Here is a 21,867-nt window from a genome sequence, read left to right as displayed (position 1 = left end):
GTGAAAGGAAATAAGAAAAAAAAGATAAGATGAAATAAAGTAAGGGATCTTTTAGTAACTGATAGTCCATTCCACCAAAAAATAAAAAATAAAAACAAAATGAAGAAATAATAACAATAATAAATATGTAAATAGAATACTAATAATAATGCTCATAGAAAGAGCACATAAAATTCATCGTTTGGTTCAGATCTCCAGTTAGGCCCAACTGGAGAGTGTTGCTAGGCCTATGTGGGTCCGCCACAAGTGTTGCATAGATAATCCAAACCGTTCAATATGTCAAACTTGTCGAGTATTTTATCCTTACAAAATATCACTTTAATCAGATATCGATAGCCATTTGATAATATCAAATTTCTATCAAGAACTTATTTTTAAAATTATATTTACCGTTACTAGAAATGTGATATGGCCAGTGACTATCAATATCCGATCAACGTGATTTTTTACAAGGATAAGGCACTCGACAAGTTTTACACATTGAACGATCCGAATTATTGATGCGGGCTCCATGGTGAGCCCACGGAAACCTGACAACTCTCTCCAATCCGATTCAGATTGAAGAGTCCGTTAAGATATTATTTCAAGTGTAACTCAATTCACATTCAAAATAAACACAAACATATTTTTTTATGTTTTTATTTATTTATTATTATTATTGGTGGGTGGGTGTGTTCTAATTCTTGGAATTTCATTAAAATAAAATAAAATACAATAAGAAAATAGCAACAGCAAACAACTAAATGCCATGGCCAAAACATAAAGAAACCAACTAAATGCCAGGTAATTTACCCATTGAACTATAGCAATTTACAGACCCAAAGTATCAAGTGCATACTCTAAAACAAATATAGAAAACAAGACCATGCTACCATACCAAAACAAAACAACACCATAGCCTTCTCTGCAAATCTATATCATCAAACTGAAAAAATTATCAACATCTTGCATCAGTAATCAGAAAAAAGTCAATGTCAAAAAGACTCAAAACTAACCCCTGCCCCGTTCATTGTCAAGTCAAAATTTGTATTGGCTGAAGTGCTTGACCCTGAATTTCCACTCCCCTTCTACAGGGTCATAAGACACAAACTCGGCACCTTGTTCTGTTGCCTTCTTGATTAGCATCCCTCTGTACTTATCAACGTTCGGTCCATTTATGTACTCTTTCCCCGTCTTCTTGTCGATACATTTGACATTATAAAGGGTGACCTCTGCAGCCTTGTTGAGACCTTGCCCCACTGGGGGTTTCTTTTTCTCATCCATATAGACAACCACTTCACGGGTATTAAACTGTACAAGCGAATCAAGATCAAGCCTCCAAACATCTGTCTCTCCCAGAAATTTGATGTTGCCATAGCCGTGACGTCCAACCACGAAATCCTTCACATGAGAGCAGAATCCGGGCTCAGCCCTTTCCTTCATTGCCAACTCCGGGATTTGAGGTTTTGTGTAGTACTCAGAGCGTGCAAGTTGTGGCATTAATGGTTCAACATTAGCCACATGTTCTTTCAGGATTGTAGCCTCACTAGCTTTGCACCCTGTGGTTTTAATATGCAAGGAGGATCCTTTATGGGAGACATTATAATTATGTGCACCATTAGGCTTGTAATTGGAGTTGAGAGAACTAGAACCCTCCTTGCCAGAGCTATTTTCAGCTAAACTATCTGCGATATTGTTGGAAAGAAGATAGAAATTAGCAAACCCAATACCATTGTGTGGAATGTACTAAATGAAAACATCAGATTACAAAGAAAGAAAAATAAATAAATAAATAAATAAATATAGTACCACTCACATGGAACATTCTAAATGTGTGTGTGTGTGAGAGAGAGAGAGAGAGTGAGAGAGAATGCATAAATACGAAAACAGTAATTTGTGCATTAAATGGCTAACAAGTACTTACCATCTTCATCCTGACATATGGAACCATTTAACAAAGCAGGTGCAAACACCTCTGCAGAGATTTTACCTGAATGGCAATAGCATCATTTGAAAATTTTAAAGATGGTACGTTGTGCTCTTTTCCCAAAGAAAAAAACCCATGATGCAGCAGAAAAACAGAAACTATGATACACAAAAAATAAATAAATAAAATTTAACACAAGAAGCCACTAGTGTATCTAGAATCATGTGTAATAAGAAGAGAAATCATGCCAACGCAAGACAGTTTAGTATATTCCTTCCCCTCCATTGAATATTCAACTCCTAGATATGCAAAACTTTAGCCCGAAAGATAATTAAAACTAACAAATATCAAGATTTAAGCAGAATTATACCTTAGCTATAACTACATCTATGGCAAGATTGCTAATATGATAAGTACATATTTGTATATGTCAAAGTGACATAATTGATAAAGCAGTGATGAAAATAGGCAGATTTGGATAACTGATGAGATAGTAAGAAGCTTCTATTTTGGAGATGTAAATTGTACATCTGGTGTTACTTCAATATAATACCAAGCAAGAGGAGGAGCTGGAAAATGTCAAATTTGTGCCAGAAAAAGTATGTTATAATGCTTTGTACAAGAAAGTAGCACTCACCATTCTCATATACATGAAGAGAAGCAACCAGGGAAGACCTTTTCTCTGTGCTAGACATAACTGTAGCTATTGGATTCTCCCTCGGAACAAACAGAGCATCTGTCTTGGGTGTAGTAGTCATTTCTTCGTCATTTCTGAAAAATGGCACCTGCATAAATCATTTAGCCAACAGAAGCATTAATGTAAAAGATCTCCATGGTTTGGTTGAACATGTGTGTGTGTGAAGAGGGGAAGAAATAGATATTGTGTTCTAAATAAAACACGAGTGTTTTTAATAATAGTCACCTTTTGGCCATCACTTTTAGGATCATATTTCCGAGCTGGTAACCTAATCCGACTTTGAGACAACTGCCGAGATGTCAGCAAGGACGGCATTCTGACAGGAGCAGCTGGCTTATCAAGCACCTGTTATGAAGAATGAATGTTCTATCATGCACAAAAATCATTTACAACATAAACAACTATGACTAGAAAGTTCATAGAAGGTGGTATGTTTGGATGCATAAAAGTATAACCACCTTTCTGTATACATAAATTTGCAAAAAGCATGGACAAATGCCCTGCTTTGATTGCAGGATGATTCATAATTGAATAGTGCTGTATAACCTCATCAAAATTTAACACTCATTCATATGTCCACATTATTTTTTTGGATATTTAATATTTGTTGTCCATAATTCAAAATTAAGAAGAAAAAAATTGATAGAGAAAATATTCATTAAAATCGCCAAAAGGTGCAAAACTTCTGTTGTCCACAATTGATAATTAAGATAGTAAAATTACATTACATCCTCACAAAAAGCATTCTGTTGTATCCAGTAATAAAGATTCAGAAGTGTAAGACTTACAGGCATGCTAGAAATTCCATACTGTATCGAGGGTATCGATCCAGGGTGACCAATTGACAGCGGAGGCATTGCAGGTAAAGCTCCAAAAGGACTCACATTAGGTGCTGGCTGCAATGCCAAACTGCTCTGAGTGGCAGACCTGAGATACATGTAATTTGACATAAAATCAGTGGAAAGAACATAGAAGAATCTTTCTTTATGTCTCAAAGTATGGCATAGATGATAGAAGAATCTCTTGCATTCTTAGTTTTAAACATGGAAATTAGTACGTCTAGTACCAATGTAATCACTCCATTAACTTTACAAGGAAGTCGGTCAATCATACTTTTGGTGGTACATAAATAAGTCTGTTTCCTTTGCTTGATAATTTTACAATGAGGAAAATTCCAATTTATATGTAACCTTTTTAAGATTTTGCATTCAGTGATTATGGTGGCATCCATGTTAGACAAACCACCTTGATTATTCAAATGTTGTGTAAAACATGAACAAGAGACCCATTTTTGATGATATATCCATGCATCACCAGTTAAGCACACAGTCACACCAGCCATAGACATGATGTGCTTATCAAATTTTAATTGCAGGCAAAATTTACCTCTTTGTACTTATCAAATGCATATATTTCTGACTCCAATGTGGTAAAGAACACTTGTAAAGTTATTAAGTTTTAGCTTAAAGTAATGAGACAAGTAGCATAACAAATTAGAGATGAAGCATACGGTTGACTGAAGGTTTTCTGACCAAGAACTCCTGTAGTGCCCACGACACTACTTAAACCTTCCAAAAGAAAAATCAAAAATAAAATGACAAATGCCTGTAATAGACTATTAAAAACTATTGATTGTATCCACATACACAAAATAAAAAATAAAATAAAATACACAGATTTGAATAATCATATCAAAGTTACCTGCTGATGGCTGAGGAAACTTTCTATTAGCAAAAGCATCTGTTGTCTGAGCTGATTGAGTTGGCTGCAAAGGGGATGAGAAAGAAGGCTGCATTGTACAGTGTAAAATGACAAAATATATTCATAAGCATGTTTACAAAAGCTGGGACATAATATATAAATCTACACTACAAAGAGCATAAAAAAGAAAAAGAACCACATAAAAGATTTTAAATATAGGGTTAAATAACACCCAAATTCAACAAGGTTATGATGTCATTGTGTATTAACCGCGCCATCTACTTCAGCAGTTGCAGCGTAAGCTGCTACTCTACTTCCTCCATGTTGACCGCCAAAAACCAAATGTCCAAAGCCTGTGGTTTCAAAAGTTGGCGTTGTGGACTGGGGGGCAAATGGAGTAGAAGAGGTTTGGGGGGCAACTGAAATTGAAGCGATTGAGGAATAGAATGGATTGTCAGGTGACTGAGCCAATGTATGTGAAGGATCAAAGGACCTTGACTGTACAGTGGAACCACCAATTCCACCTGCAGATTGACCCATGCAATGGGGACCGCCTGAATTTGGAATCAACAAGGACGAAGAGTCAGTACAAGCCATTTCAACAATGAAGTCTGGCAGAGATAAATGAAGCCATGTGCATAGGAAAACATACCTTTATCTCCAAAGAGATAGTCCTCCCACCTCAATTCTTCATGGCTTTTGTCTTTGTTAATGGTCATGGCAGAAATGGACTCCAGTTTAGCAGCACTTCTTCCATCATGTACTTCAGCAGTAGCAGTGTAAGCTGCTACTCTACTTCCTCCATGTTGACTGCAAAAAACTGACTGTCGAAAGCCTGTAGTTCCAAATGTTGGTGTTGTGGACTGGGCTCCTGCAAAATAGATTGAGAAAATAATAATGATTCATATTTGTAGCAAAAGAAATATGTAACCATATTATAGAGTAACCACCAATAACTATTGTAAATAACCACCTAAGAAGGAATTCTGATCCCCAAAAGAAGACAGAGCAGTTCCAAAAAAGCTGCTGCTACCAGAAGCTGAAGTTGATTGCCCAAATGTTGGAGTGGTACCAAAACCAAATCCTGTGGTGCTTGATGTACCAAAGGTGGGGCTCCTTGAAGCTCCAAATGAAGAATCTTTTGATACACCAAAAACAGAGGCCTTTGATGGTTCCAATGTGTTTGGAGCGCCAGCACCAAATGCACCGCCACCCGTCCCAAATCCAAAAGCTGCAACACAATTATGTGAGCTGGTAGGTGCACCGAAGGCTGGGGAGTGAGCAGAACCAGATGAATTTTGGGTTGATGCGCCAAAGGAAGTAGATGAACCAAATGGACTGCTTTGAAAAGTAGTTTGGTTTTGTGGCAACAAATTCCAAAATGAGTTAGATTGATTAGGATTCGATGCAAATCCTCCAAAAACAGGCTTCTGTCCAAATGCAGAAGATCCTACGAATATGACATAAGAGAAAAAGCTTTCAGTCTAAAGAAAATCAAGAGAAGGGCAGTCAGAAAAACGACATATTCCAATAAATAAGAATGGCACTGGAATTTTAACGAAATAAAAATAATACAACTTTTAAAGAGATTGACATAATCACAAAAGCTCATACCATAATACACTGAAGGGGGGGAAAAAGACAATCGCAACGGCCAACGAGGCAATTGAAAACCAGGGATGTGTATTGGAACAAATGAGACAAGGAAGAAGAGAAAAACATCTCTTCGTCGTTTTTTTATCATTTTTCTATTCTAAAATAGCTGTAAAGAAAAGAAGCAAAACAACCCCGCCAAGTTCATAAAGAAGAGAACATCTCTTTGTCATATTTTTTTAATCACTTTTCTATTCTAATATAGCCACATGAAGGAAAAAAGCAAAGCAAACCACACACTGAATATCAACTGGATTGCTCATAGATACTTGAGATGGGGTACTTGAGAACAAGTTCCCCCACCCAATTGAGATTCAGTTGATGGTGCAATGAAGTTATTTGGTTGACTTGAGGACTTAGCAACACTTTTAAATTATGTGCAAACGGTGCAACAGACTGAACTAATGGGGATGACGGTGTGGCAACAGAAGTCAAACCAGAGTTAAATCATGAAGATGTAGAACTAAAGATAGAGGGCAATGGTCCAAATTGAGGTGCTATTACAAATGGGGAAGGTGTGAAATGATGATGTCCCAAAAGAGTTTGCAGACGGCGATTTGTTAAAAAACGATGAGCTGAATTCAGGAACAGTTGGGGCAAATGGATTAGAAGAGGTTTGGTGGGCAAATGGATTAGAAGCAGTTAAGGAACAGACAGTGTTGACAGATGACTAAGTCAACGTAGGTGGACAAATATGATTTGAGTGTATAGTGGAACCACCAATGCCAATCCCACCTGCAGATTGATTCATGCGATGGGGCCCTCCTGAATTTGGAATCAATGAGAAAGAAGAGTCAGAACAAGCCATTTCCACAACAAAGCCAGACAAAGACGAATGAAGCCACAAGTGCATAAGAAAATGGACTCTTATTTCCCAATCACAAGTTGTTTTCAACTTATTCTCTAACTCACATTGTTCCCTGAAGCCGTGATTTGAAAACATGACTTTATGGTTGAAATCATATTTTCAAACACTTACTATAGAAGTCTTTGAAGTCATGTTTTCAAAACACAAGACTCTAGGGATTAAAGTCGTGATTTGAAAAGACTCCATGAAACAACATCGGTTTGAGAAATAAGTTGAAACAACTCATGACTGAGAAATAAGAATCCAAACCACTTGGGTTTGGTTAAAAACTCAGAACACATACCTTTATCTCCCGACTGATAATCCTCCCACCTAAATTCTTTATGACTTTTATCTTTGTTAATGGGCATAGCTGAAATGGAGTGCAGTTTAGCAGCATGTTGTGTACTAACAGCGCCATCTACTTCAGCAGTTGCAGTGTAAGCTGCTACTCTACTTCCTCCAGGTTGACTGCTGAAAGCCAAATGTCCAAAGTCAGTGGTTTCAAAAGTTGGAGTTGTGGACTGGGGGGCAAATGGAGTAGAAGAGGTTTGGGGGCCAACTGAATTTGAAGCGGTTGAGGAATAGAATGGATTGTCAGGTGACTGAGCCAATGTGGGTGAAGGATCAAAGGACCTTGACTGTACAGTGGAACCACCAATTCCACCTGCAGATTGACCCATGCAATGGGGACCGCCTGAATTTGGAATCAACGAGGATGAAGAGTCAGTACAAGCCATTTCAATAATGAAGGCTGACAGAGATAGATGAAGCCTTGTGAATAGGAAAACATACCTTTATCTCCAAACAGATAGTCCTCCCACCTCAATTCTTCATGGCTTTTGTCTTTGTTAATGGTCATGGCAGAAATGGACTCCAGTTTAGCAGCACTACTTCCGTCATCTACTTCAGCAGTAGTAGTGTAAGCTGCTACTCTACTTCGTCCATGTTGACTGCAAAAAACTGACTGTCTAAAGCCTGTAGTTCCAAATGTTGGTGTCGTGGACTGGGCTCCTGCAAAATAGATTGAGATAATAATAATGATTCATATTGGTAGCAAAAGAAATATGTAACGATATTATAGAGTAACCAGCAATAACTATTGTAAATACGCACCTAAGAAGGAATTCTGATCCCCAAAAGAAGACACAGCAGTTCCAAAAAAGCTGCTGCTACCAGAAGCTGAAGTTGATTGCCCAAGTGTTGGAGTGGTACCAAAACCAAATCCTGTGGTGCTTGATGTACCAAAGGTGGGGCTCCTTGAAGCTCCAAATGAAGAATCTTTTGATACACCAAAAACAGATGTCTTTGATGGTTCCAATGTGTTTGGAGCGCCAGCACCAAATGCACCGCCACCCGTCCCAAATCCAAAAGCTGCAACACAATTATGTGAGCTGATAGGTGCACCGAAGGCTGGGGAGTGAGCAGAACAAGATGAATTTTGGGTTGATGCGCCAAAGGAAGTAGGTGAACCAAATGGACTGCTTTGAAAAGTAGTTTGGTTTTGTGGCAACAAATTCCAAAATGAGTTAGATTGATTAGGATTTGATGCAAATCCTCCAAAAACAGGCTTCGGTCCAAATGTAGAAGGTCCTACAAATATGACATAAGAGAAAAAGCTTTCAGTCTTAAGAAAGTCAAGAGAAGGGCAGTCAGAAAAACTGGAATTTTAACGAAATAAAAATAGTACCATAACTTTTAAAGAGAATTGACATAATCACAAAAGCTCATACCATAATACACTGAAGGGGGGAAAAAAACAATCGCAACGGCCAACGAGGCAATTGAAAACCAGGGATGTGTATTGGAAGAAATTGAGACAAGGAAGAAGAGAAAAACATCTATTTGTCGTTTTTAATCATTTTTCTATTCTAAAATAGCCGTAAAGAAAAGAAGCAAAACAACCCCGCCAAGTTCATAAAGAAGAGAACATCTCTTTGTCATATTTTTTTAAATCACTTTTCTATTCTAATATAGCCACATGAAGGAAAAAAGCAAGCAAACCACACACTGAATATCAGCTCATATCTTGTTTCTAGTCCCAAAAAAAGTAAAAAAATGCAGTACATCATCCAACCAAAAGAAGTGCCAGAAAGATCAAAGTCAGCATGCCGGCCATCAAGTTCCAATCTAGACAAGAATGTATGAATTTACTGATTGTTCAACTCTTCTTGACATTGTCTCAGCAAGTCTTCCAAGAATGGTGTATTCAAAGCAAATGATATGGTAAAGTATTGCTATAGCAAATTATCCTATCATACTTTCATCACAACCAATTCAGTGAAAACAATTTAAAACAACAACAAACAAAATTTAAAAGAATGTTAACAATGTTATTAAAGTACTAACCACCAAATGACGATGAAGAGCTCCCAAAGGCAGGGTCCGAAGAAGAACCAAAAGCAGAATATAACGGGGCACCAAATGTTGATGTTGACTCTGAAGACGAAGAATTTGCTCCAAAGATACTGGTTGAAGTTCCATAAAACATTGATCCTCCTGTAGGGGAACCAAAAGAGGTTGTACTCCCACATGGTTTAGGAATGAATTGATTATTACTGGCATTGCCGTTCTGCCCGGAAACTGATGGGGACCCAAATGGGCTATTAGATGACTGCCCAAATGCTGCCATAAGAAAACAAAAATAAATGGTAAACAATTACACAGTTCTTCAAGGAACTTATCAACAAACAAACACAATTGTGCAAAAAAGAGATTTAGAGAGAGAGCATAATTTATAGGAAAATTGATTGCTGATTGCTGATTGCATTAAAAGTGCTTTTTCACTAGTGTCACAACTTCCAGATAAGGAATCTAGTTGAAATATAAAAAATTAATCTATCAAAAAGTCCAAAAAAGAGGCAAAGAAGGGGGATAAAACCATTATTTTAAGTACAATTGCATGCATGTCAAGTTCAAAATTCAAAACTATGTATCATTTTAAACCAGAATCTGTGTTTTGCCTTTCTGTCTTTTGTTTTCGTTTTGGGGAAAACAAAGAAACCTCTTGTTTTGAGAATTCTTTCTGAGAACTGTTTTGGAGAAAATGTTCTAAAAAAACCCATATTTTATTATAAAAATATCAGGGGTATTTCCATTATTTTTATTTTCGAAATTACAATAACAAAAACACAATGAACAGTTCATTTCATCCAAGGAAGCAACAAGAACATATGCAACATTAGAAATGTGAATTAACTGCAAATATAATCAAATTAAAATAAAAACTATAATAAAATTGAAGACATTTAGTCCAAAACAGTTGGGCATATACTCAAGAACTATTCCTTGTATAAAATTTTAACAATAAATTGTAAAATAAAAATAAAAATGTAAATTTGTGTATTAATACATGGATGCAATAGATAAACAATGGAGATTGATTGAGTGAAACAACTTACGAGTAGTGGACCCGAACATCTTGAGTTGAGGGTGAGATATTCAAAGAGGAATCAAGATATTATTCTGCGACAGTGAGAGAGTCGAATGGATTATTAAAATGTAAACCCACAAAAGTTATTCAATTCATGAAGTAAAATGTGTGTGTCTCTCTCACTCTGTGTATATATATGCAGAGAGAGAGAGAGAGAGGAGAGAGTGAGAGAGAGAGACTGTGAGAGAGAAGAAGAGGAGGAGAGAAAATGGTAGCTTAGTTCTAAAGCCAACAACATAGCGCAAGCAGTACGTGCAATTTTAAAATAAAACCAACCGTCCTCGTCCTAAACTTTGTGGGTTCAAGTAGGGAGCTGTCTCTTGTATTTATTTTTTTGGTAATTATAAAAATACATATAAAAAACATCATTATTTAAAATTTATAACAAAATAAATCTTAAAATTTTAATTTTAATTTTTTTGATTTATTTTCAATATCGTTTGTTTTCGTTAATTAAAATTGACAAAAAAAGTGTACTTTATGAAAAATAATATTTTAGACAATTTTGGCACATTAACAGTATACTTATATTGAATTTAATTATTAAAATGTTATTTTTTGTTAATTTTACCTGACAAAAATAATTGGATGGTTTGAAAAATAAATAAAAAGATTAGATTTAAATTTACAAAATTTAAAATTTAAAATTCAAAATTCAAAATTTATTTTATTACAAGACTTAAATTATGAGGTTTTTTTTCATAGTAATTTTTCCTTTAATTTTTTTTTATCTCCATAAATCTTTTAATTATTAAATTACACTATAGCAATTTTAAAGATGGACGATAAATGAACCAAACAGAGTAAGCTCAATTCATGCTCGTTAAAAGATTGTTTCAACTTAATTTGCTACGTAAATAAGTCAATATTGAAAATATTTTAGAACTCGTTAAATTTTTTAACCAAACTTTGAACAATAAATTACTCGTTCAGCTCGATTTGATCTGATAAAATTATATAAAAATATCAAATTATTCGAATTCAGCTGGAAAAAAGTTCGTTTGAGATCAACTTAAAAATTTAATGAACCAACCTTTAATAAATTTTGAAACTTGTTAAAATTTTCAAATTAAACTTAAACAATTAACTTGTTTAGAGTTAATTTTTAAATTAACCATAAATCCTAAACCTTAAATTCTAAGTAGCTAATTATTCATGGCTTATTTGGCTCATTTATCACCCCTAATTTTGACGTACATAAATCATACATGGGATGAAAGGGATAGAAGAAATTTTTTTAAACTAATATTTCATAAAAATTAGTTAAATTATTTATATAAACGTTTAAATTTATTTTAAAAAAATATTGCAATGGATATATTACAAGGAATAATTTTAGCTTTATTGAATTATAAAAATGTAAATTAAATAAATATTTGTGATATTTTAATTAAATTATTTATGTGTGGTCTATGGTAAATATACATATAAAATTATTTTATAATGTATGTCATGCATGAAAAAAAATGTTAACCCCATCATCTGTCCCATCTAAAAAAATAAAAATTGAAAACCCGTCGTGTGTTATAGTGAAACATTCAATTTGATAATAGAAACAACTATTAAATTGAAGAAATAAGTAGTAATTTAAAATTAAAAAGTGATTCCAAGAATTTAATTTTTCATTTATTTTATAGTAAGAGATATTGTTAGTTTTTTGGCTTTCGAAGGTTATTTTTGTAATTGTGAGCGTGCCAGCAAAAATCAATCAGTCCTTACAGAAATTTAATTGCCAACCAATTATCAAACGATTGTGTTTTAGTTCTTTCAGCCTCAATGAAGAAAGAGGACTTTTACTGATGGCTTTTCTTTGGAGGAATAAACTAATAATGATTAAATGAAGAACAATTGCAGTATTTCATTAAGTAAAACGAAAAACTTACAATGATCCAATTCAGCCTCGTAGAGGTTTATAGCAACAATCTACTTGAAACTACTCCTATAAACAAAGTACAGTGCAGGAATTTTAAAGTACAGAAATACAAAGAACAGGAAATGTAAAACTGAAAAGGAAATAAAGTAGATAAAACTGATTTTTTGGATCTGAGTCTGGGGTTTTTTCTGGGGCCTTCTCTGCTATTTATACTTCTCAAGGATAACCATCGAATTGCACTTGTAACCGTTGAAACGCTCCTCCATGATCGCTGATCATGTTGCCTTATAGTTAGCTCCACTATGCAATTACCTGCAGTTAGATTTCCCTCCTGATTTTGAATTTGAATGTGAGTAACCGTTGAAGCCACATTACTTTGCATCTCTTTGTTGATCCAGTGCTACGCAGATCATGTGAAAGACCAATACTAACTGTCACGTGGACAATCACGATCGAAGGTTTGAATTGCCTTCCCGTATTACCCTCAACCTGCCACGTATTGAATTGTAATTGGCTTATACCAAATATGTAGCCAACATTACCCCCCGCACTAATATATCCAATATTTGTTGATATTAGTAGATCAAGGTCTTTTATCCACGTCTTGGAATGTGCATGGGCTTTGCATTCTTTCAGAAATGCAACCGTCATTCATCATTTGCATTAAATTCTCTTTTAATCTTTTGAACATCCCCACTACCTAAGTATTCGAACAGATTGATACATCTTTTATGGCCAAACCAATTCTCTCTTCTATTGATTGACTACATGAAGAGTCATCTGATGATGCTATTCTTCCTCAAAAGAACCTTCATGTATTGATTAGCCACCTTTACGCACCTCCCTATATTCAAGTCATGGAAGCTTTTGCAAACTATCAACATTTGGATTACGCACCTGCTACTCATAATTCTCTAACCCAAAATTTTACAAAAATGGACATTGAAGGCTCTTCTTCTAATTCACAATCTTCTACATCGGATGAGGCTATGGCTTCTTCTTCCTCTGGGCTTCTGGTTGTAAAAGCTGGTCAGAATCTGAGGCATGGGAGTTAAGGGAGCGAGTTAATCATCACTTTGTCGAGTTCACTGATCCTCTAGAATTCCCTTATGATGCTCGGAGTTCGGTAGTTTATCCTTACGTGCCCATCAACCGCCGACACAGTTTAAAGGACAATCTGCTTGTAGCATAGTACACATCCTCCATGCCTACAAAGATAGTACAAGCTACCCGGCACCCAGAAGAGGCACAAGGGTATAACCTATCATTCTTAGCCCAGAAGGCGAGGCTTTGTTCTTCTGACTGGCTTGATTGTGTTAATGCCCCTCAGTTTCCTCATTCTTTCAAAATGGAAGCTTCTATACCTTCTCCTCCGCAAAATCCCCGCTGGATAGAGGGACTGAGGCTTACCCTTTCTGTGGACAAGGTTTTTTCCCCCTATAAGCCTCTACCTCCCCCTACTCCAGCTCAGCAAAAGCAATCCAAACTTCTGCTTGCGGCTTTTTCTCACTTGCCTTTCAATTTTGTTGAAGACGATGTTCCTCTCAAGAACTTTCGATGGGCTTGTGATGTTATGACTCGGGGTTACGTCATCAACCCAATCGCCCAAGCAGAACTCCAAATGTTTTTGGACCAACTCCCGTTGCTTCTTCATTGGCACCGGACTTCTGTGGTCACCACCCCATCTTTGAACCAACTTTCATCCCTTCGAGTTCATACCCAGTACGAAGTAGAGAACCTCATCGAAGAATATGATGACTTCAAGAATAAAGACTCTACGTACTGGAATGCCTTGGATATGGATGAGTTGGAACAAGGGTTAAAAGAAACCGCATTTGAAATAAAGGTTGAAGAACTCTTTTATCAAGTAAGAGCCCATCAACTTCAGCCGCCAAGCTTGGAGAAAATAGAAGATAGAATAAAAAAATAAAAGAAATTTATTGACCATAGCTGGACCAAATTCCATGATCTTGTTATTTAATCTATTCCTTATTTTTATGAACTCGAATTTGTACCTAAAGAGGGCCTTTTGATGTAATTGTTTTTTTGTTTCAATACAGTTTTTCCCTTTGTTTGGCATGGTTTCACTTTATCTCCGTTTGTCTTTACAAGCAAATTTAGGGCTTCGAACTCAACAATCTTACCCTTCGAATCTAGATTCAATCATCTCAAATAAAATATTGAAAAAACCAACATAAACTTTTCCAATTCATGGAATACAATTGACAACTTTTGCTGATTTAGGATCAGTGCTTCAAATTTAACAATCTTGCCCTTTAAAGCTTGTTTTAATCATATCCAACATATGGTCATATGGTTAGTACGATCAATCAGTTTTAAATTGACCATTTTTGCTTCGAACAACAGTCCATACTTTCAAAAATATGGAAGCCCCTCTCAAAGGCTGCACTGTTTTAATTCGAAAGAGCTATCTCTTCTGTATATTATCAAACCAACTATTGGTTTTGATACTTCGAATAACAATTTCCATCCTTAAGGGATCTCAAATTTTGCTTCGAAGGATTTATTCTCACTAAGAAACCACAAAACAGGTTCTTAATCCTTTTGAAGTAAACAAATATCTAAACGCTCTTTCACCATGATGCATGGAATGTGCTTCGAAGTAAGCTTTCGACATTCGAAGCCGTTTGTCATTTCATTTTGGCGTCAAAAATTGGCTTCGAGGCCAAATATTTTATTTCGAAGCTGACATTAGTATTTAAGATGTGTTTCCCTCCAGAAATTATCAATATTGAGGAAAACTCTTCGCATCCGTACTTTCAGTACTTCTTTAAGAATTCCACAATATATTTTCCAGACGCAAGGGTTTTAGAACCTTTTTTATTTTGTGCTTTGAATTCACCTATTTGCCTATCACAAAAACCCTTCGTCTTTAGTGACTTTCCTTTTCCTCTTACTCTTTCTCCGACTTTGTCTTTTGAGAAAATTCTTTTATCAATGGCTTCTTCTTATCCGAAAATACTGGTTATGGAGAGTGCGAGTCCGTCTGTGACCTTGAAAATGATTATTGCCGAAGAGTGTGAGAAGTATAAGGCCGATGAGAAAAGTGCCATTGACGGACGCATCTTCATTCCCCGCCGTCATGAGCAGCAAGAGTATGTGCTTGGGCCCATCTTCAAAGGGATTCCTATTGAGCTTCTAGCTCTATATCCACGTCTAGAAGACCATTGTCTCCTTTACAAAGGTGGTCTTGACTGGGGAAACTGGAGAATGAACTGCCCACATCGCTGCTGGACCACGGTGAGACTAGAGTGGCAAGAATGGTATGATCGGGTTGTCCCTGATAGGACTCTGGACCTTCAAGAGCTCTGCCTTTTCGATGCCCTCCAATTATCCAGGTTCACTATCTCATAGGACCCTTTCTTAATACCTGCTGCCCTTTGCTTTTGAAATTTTGCCTTTAATTTCTTTCAATTCAGATGTGGGATGATGGCCCCTACTGTTCTTGATATCTGCCATCTATTAGGATTGTCCCCCATTGGAACCCCCTTTGGACCAGATTACCCTGACTTACCAACCCCTTTTTCCCTCTCCTCTCTTAACTCATCCTATAGTGACTTTGTCAAGGCTGACAATAAAACGGAGGGCCTTGTGACTGATAGAGAATTCTTTTGTTTCATATTGTATTGGCTTTGCAAATTCCTTTTCTGCACCTCTTTTCAAAAAATCATGCCTGAATTTGCCCCTCTTGCCAAAGCCCTTATTTTACAGAAAAAGGTGGCCTTTGCTTCATACTTTCTAGGTCACGTATACAGAGCATGTTCTCTTTTTTGTGAGAAACCTTTAGATGCCAATCAAGGAGGTCCATTTTGGATACTTTAGCTTTGGCTTTTTGCATATTTTACTGAATTACAATCCAAATACGTTAAGTTTTTGGAGGCAAATCCTACTACTCATGGCATGAGGCTAGCCAGCGTTTCACTCTATCCTTCTACCTTTGCGTTTTACTTCTCTTTCTTCCACCAACTTCCAGCTTCCTTTTCTTTCCATAACTTCCATCCCTTCGAACCTACTGCCATTGGCCCATCTTGGTTGAAAACCTTTCTAAGTGATAGGTTCTGCTCGTCACCCCAACACAAGAACATATGGGCCTCTATTCTGATCCCTAGAGAGTTATTCATTGGGACTATGAACCCCAGAGCTTACAAGTGCATTGCTGAGCCCTATTGTCTTGCTCAATTTGCTAGGCAATTTGGCCTCACACAAGGGGTCCCAATACCTGTCTCTAGCCAGACCAATTTAAGTCTTACCAGTAGGAACTTAAAGGTTCAAAGATCCATATTAGAATAAATAACTTCTAAATTTATCAAGGACTTGATTGAGTTTGAGTATTTCCCTTTCATTCCTCAAAGTAACCTATTGAAAAGGTGCCAAAACTGGTGGGTGACCAATATGGAGGTATACTTGGCCATTCCTCCCTAAGACCTATTAATGGTATTGGATATACCTCAACCCAAATCGAAAGGGGCTGGAATTGTTACTTCATCCACTGTTCCTGCTACCACAGTTCTTGCACCTGTCATTACAAAGCCTATTCCTGCTGCCTCAACTCCTTTTAGAGTTACTCGGGCTGCCTTGAAGAAAGGTATGTACCCTTGTTTCTTTTCTCTTCTCCTTCTTTATAATGCTTTTAGCCTTATCTCTAGTTATTCTTTTGGTGAAAGTGGTACGGGTGCCTCACAGGGAGATTCTCCCCAAAAGATCCAAGCTTTAAATCTTCTCAGGAGCAAACAGCAACAAAAGAAAATGAAGCTTTTACTTGATCCTGAAGAGGAAGCACCTGGGGTTCAGGCAGCAGAAGAAGAAGAGGCAGATCAAGAGCAAAAGACACCCTTAAAAGGAAGAAAGAAGATGACTGTCTCTCTTGTTGATTTCATTGGAGATCCTATCCATGAAGCATTTGCTAAAGCAGTGCAAGCGGAGCATTCCAAAGAGCTTATTGTATTCCAAAGGGCTGAGAAGAGGAAGTAACAACAAATGCTTAGGGATGAAGCTGCTGCCGCTGATGCACTCCAGAAAGAGGTTGCAAGGAAACAGCAAGCTGCTGGATACTATACTCTTCGCGGCTTCCCAATTATAGCCATTACTTCTGAAACCAGTAAGCTCCTTTGTACTTTTATTCATCTTTCTCAAATTCTTAATGCTGAGGCTTGACATTGTTTTGCATTTCTTCTTTCACAGCCACAACTACTTTGCCTATTCTTCCAATAAGGACTCTATCAGTTTTAGTTGAAGTTGAACAACCTCAAGATGTGGAGCCCATTCAAATAATTCTCCCACTTCCTGGCCCTATATTTTTCATACCCTTCTTGAGGCCAAATATTCTTGCTCCTTTTCCCTTTGGCTTAACTCCATACCTCCCTCATTTGTCTTTTGATTTTACTCAATTTGATTCTCCCTCAAGCACTATTTCTCATCCTCTTCCTAAGGAAATTCCAACTGCTACTTCATCTTTGATGGTAGCTGACTCTCACATTGAGGGTACTGGTAGCTCTCCAATCCATCATCCATTACCTTTGCCAAGCTCCAGTCCTTCTTTTCTTGACCAACTGGTAGCAAAAACTATAGAGACTGCTAAGGATACTCCACCTTCTTCTCCAATTCGTATACAGTCATTTCTTCCTTCTACCAGAGCTCTTTCTGCACCTTCTATGTCAATGGATGAGGTGGATATTTTTTAGGCTAGACTGGCTAGTTTTTTTGACATACCTTCCACCTCTCCAATGACTAGCAATGAAACTGAGCGATTGGTTCTAGCTGATTCTTTGCTAGAAATTTTTGAGAGCTCTTCCTCCAGTGGTAAAACTTCCTTGCCTTCGATAGACTTGGATAGCTGTCTGGAGCTGCTGACATCTTTTTCAAGGATTCCTTTTGAAGCCTTACAAAGGCCTACAATCAAAGATGGCTTCCTCCAGTGCTACAATCCGGCATTACTGTTTCAAGTCATTTATCTCAGGCAGCAGCCACCATAGATTTTTACATCAACTTCTGTCATGTTGCTAAGGCTGGATAGGAGAAGTTGCTGAGAGATCAAAGTTTTGTTTTTAAAGTTCATGCTGAAGTGTCAGAACTGAAAGAACAACATTCCTCTGTCTCTCAATTTCAAGCTCAACTGTTGGAAAAGAAGGCTCAGCTTGAAGAAGAATTATTAGCAATTAACCAAGCTTTGGATCGGACTACTACCAAGCTGCAAATCACTAATCAAAAGCTAGCTGATCGAAAGCAAGAGATGACAACATCCATTCAATTGTTTCCATCCCTTAAGAATAGAGCATCTATTGTAAAAGAACAATTTAAACACTGTACTGACTTTTGGGCCAATCTATGGCTACATGTATTTGACTCTTTATGAAATAAATTCTTATTTATCATTGAAGTGTTCTCATGTTCTTTTATTTAGCATTTATTTTATTTCTTGTGTTTCCCATACGGTTGGATAATAAGGCTTCAAATATCTGCCATTAATCTTTTTGGGATGTACATATCCATTCAAATTTCTCAAATGGTATGCTCCAAAAGACAGGACTCTATGAACTTGATATGGTCCTTCCCAGTTAGGTGACCATTTGCCAAACTTATGGCTTTTAATCTCTATTGGGAGTATTGTCTTCCATACCAAATCACCTTCATCAAAGCCAATGTGTTTGACTTTCTTATTATAGTTTTTGGCTGCTTTCTTCTTTTGGAAAAGAATGCTATTTAATGCCAAAACTCTAGCTTCATCTATACTTTCTAACTCCAAGCACATACTCTGATGGTATTGCTCAAGATCAAATTGATCCTAGCATCTCACCCTCAAAGACTCAACATTAATTTCCACAGGTAGCACTGTATCATGCCCATATCCTAAGGCATATGGAGTGATTCCTGTACTTGATCTTGGAGAAGTCCTATAAGCCCACAATACATCCAACAGCAAGTTATGCCAATCCCTGGGATTATCTTCCACAACTTTTTGAATTCTTTTTTTCAAAGACTTATTGGATGATTCAGCTTGACCATTGGCTTGTGCATAATAGGGTGTAAAATTAACAAGACTAATCCCAAACTCTACTACAAAAGACTTCACCATTTTCCCATCAAATACAGTCCCATTATCAACAGTTATAGTCTGTGGGGTACCAAATCTATGGATCAAATCTTTAATGAATCCAATGACTTTAGTCTGGTCTACAGCCTTATATGGCTTAGCCTCGACCTATTTGGTGAAGTAATCTGTGGCCACTAAGATGAAAAAATGATGCTTCGAAGAGGGTGGGTGTATTTTCCCTATCATATCCATACCCATCCTCTAAATGGTCAAGGCTTCACAACTGCATGCAGGTCAGTTATGGGCACGTGCCTTATTGTGCCATGCTCTTGGCATGCTTGGCAACCTCTTGCATATTCTATGCAGTCTTTAAGGATAGTTGGCCAATAGTCGGAATGCCTTCGAAGCAGCCATCTCATTTTCATACTAGGCTGATGAGCACCATAGATGCCTTCATGAACCTCAGCCATAGCTATCAATGCTTCTTTTGGGCCTAAACACTCTAACAATAACCCATCTCCCCCTTTTTGTAGAGAGCATTACCATACATTATGTATTACATAGACTGCAATTTAATTTTTCTACTGGCTTTCGAAAAGGAGCCAGCCAAATACTGCATTATTGGATGCCTCCAATCTTGTTCTTGTAAGTCATTATGCTTGACTTCCAGAACCACATTCTTTTTATTCAAGGGTGGTATTACTTTCTTATATGTTGTTTGGCTTATATCCCTTTGAGTGTTATCCCTTCTCTTGAAATTCGAAACTTTCTGAGCCACATCATTAGCTTTATTATTCAAGAATCTTGGGACATGAGTTACATTTGCTATCTGAAATTGAGAAAACAGATGTAATGCAACAACATAGTATGACAACATGCTTATACTTTGACATTTGAAAATCCCTTTCGCCTGGTTAACTACTAATTGAGAATGTCCAAATATGTCAACTGCATGAGCTTGTAATCCAATAAGTATTTCCAGTCCCAATATTAAGGCTTCATATTCAGCTTGATTATTGGAACAAGTAATTTCATCCACTCTGAAACCATGCGTGGTTTCTACTCCTTGTGGTGACTTAATTACTACACCAATTCCAGTTAAACCATTGACTTTTGATCCATCGAACCACATTTGCCATGGTTCAACACTAGCCATACCAAGTTTCATTATCTCTTGGCTTTCTATTTGACATGGATGGTCTGCCAAGAAATTAGCCAAAACTTGTCCTTTTACTGCCTTTTGGGGGACATATTCTAGATGAAATTCTGATAAAGCTAGTGTCCATTTGCCAATTCTTCCCCTCAACAGGAGTTTAGATAACATATACTTAACCAAATCTGTAGTTGCAATTACCAAGACAGTTGTAAGCAAAAGATAGTATCTTAATTTCATTACAGCAAAATACAATGCAAGGCACAGCTTTTCTACAGCTGAGTATTTACATTCACAAGAATTTAGAAACCTACTAAGGTAATTATAGACACTCCATTTTTGACCGACCTTCAGACTTGGGCGTTACTGATGGTTTACTTGGTGATGAAAGATATGCAGAGCAAAAGTTTGATTTCCTCAGCAAGAGGAGAGTCAAATCCCAACCTCACACCTCATTTTGGACCAAAGCTATTTTGAATGTTTTTTAGACCTTAAACCCTCTCTTTCAAAATATTTTTGAAATAAATTTTCTACGATACTCTGAGGCTCGCATTTTGTTAAATGATGCACTTTTTGGTAAACCGGGCATGGACAAAGTGGAAATGAATGAAAGAGAGGTGAAATCTTTGAAAAATCTTTCAAAACACCTTGCTTAGGGGTTTGGAGTTGAAGAAAATAAGAGGAGAGGGAAGAAACCCAGTTGGGGAAGGAGTTGGGCTTGAATCGTTAAGAGAGAGTCGAGCAACCCTTGCTAAATCAGGCTTATCCTTTTGAATGCTTGGATTTCAGATATGAATCCACCACCGTTGGAAAGCTTACTTCTAGGGCTTCATTTTTCACTTAAGAATCTCCTAAAGCCGAGTCCGGATGGGGGAGATATGATTGGTTGAAGTTGGGCATCATTCCGGTTGGACCGAAACTGAGCAGCCTTCACTAAAAGGGGGATATCTCTTAGTACACATGGAATTTTGAGGCAAGGATTCCAAATTTGGAAAGAATACTTCCGGGGCTACATTTTAGGCTCAAGAATGACCTGAAAAGGAGTCCAGATAAAGGAATTAGGCTTGCTTCAAGTCAAGGACCATGACCGATTTTTTCCATTGGCCTCTATGGGAGTCCATTGGCCACAATTGGACCTCATCGACCATAGGTCGGCCAAAAGTGAATCTTATCATCCACAAATGTTGGCCGATCGGCCAAAAATGTCCAGAAAGCCCAGAATTGGCAGATATTTCTCCTCAAGCTATTTCCAGCTTGTGCCACCTGTCCCAAATCAGATATTTCGACCAAACTTGATATTTTGCTATATAATGAAGCCTTATATCTCATATTCAAGGACTTAGAACATGTTCTTGAAGGCTTAGAAATTTGAGAGCTTCTCACTCTACAATCCTCTCTCTCTAAAAGTTTTGTGAGCAAAACTCTCTCCCTTCTTAGAATTCTTTCATTCTCCTCTTGTTTTAGGCTTAGAAGTGAGAATTTCCTACACTTTTGCAAAGAGACCCTTAACCAAAGTTGATCATCTTTGGGTTGAGGTAGCTTGGGACTTTGTT

The 21,867-nt window shown here is 37.1% G+C and overlaps 1 protein-coding gene across 2 annotated transcripts; it reads right to left on the bottom strand.

The window, feature by feature from the left end:
- Nucleotides 1–760: 760 nt before the first annotated feature.
- LOC114258966 (uncharacterized) lies at nucleotides 761–10,470 on the bottom strand. Of its 2 annotated transcripts, XM_082868524.1 has the most exons (16): nucleotides 10,206–10,470; nucleotides 9,154–9,429; nucleotides 7,921–8,397; nucleotides 7,600–7,818; nucleotides 7,109–7,501; nucleotides 6,693–6,722; nucleotides 5,278–5,754; nucleotides 4,957–5,175; nucleotides 4,575–4,858; nucleotides 4,305–4,392; nucleotides 4,114–4,171; nucleotides 3,392–3,530; nucleotides 2,829–2,948; nucleotides 2,544–2,691; nucleotides 1,904–1,969; nucleotides 761–1,664 (listed from the first exon to the last, which is right to left on the bottom strand). In XM_082868524.1, exons 1-16 carry the CDS (start codon nucleotides 10,222–10,224, stop codon nucleotides 1,018–1,020), a joined length of 3,660 nt encoding a protein of 1,219 aa, XP_082724650.1. In that variant the 5' UTR covers nucleotides 10,225–10,470; the 3' UTR covers nucleotides 761–1,017. The 2 variants fall into 2 exon arrangements, with proteins under 2 accessions (XP_082724650.1, XP_082724651.1); XM_082868525.1 differs by lacking the exon at nucleotides 6,693–6,722.
- Between the last annotated feature and the right edge of the window lie 11,397 nt (nucleotides 10,471–21,867).

The sequence above is a fragment of the Camellia sinensis genome, chromosome 5 (genome assembly GCF_055761805.1).
Source record: "Camellia sinensis isolate YWXY chromosome 5, ASM5576180v1, whole genome shotgun sequence".
NCBI classification, from domain to species: domain Eukaryota; kingdom Viridiplantae; phylum Streptophyta; class Magnoliopsida; order Ericales; family Theaceae; genus Camellia; species Camellia sinensis.
The sequence above is the reverse complement of the archived record's forward strand: the minus strand, read 5'-3'. Positions and strand labels throughout refer to the sequence as shown.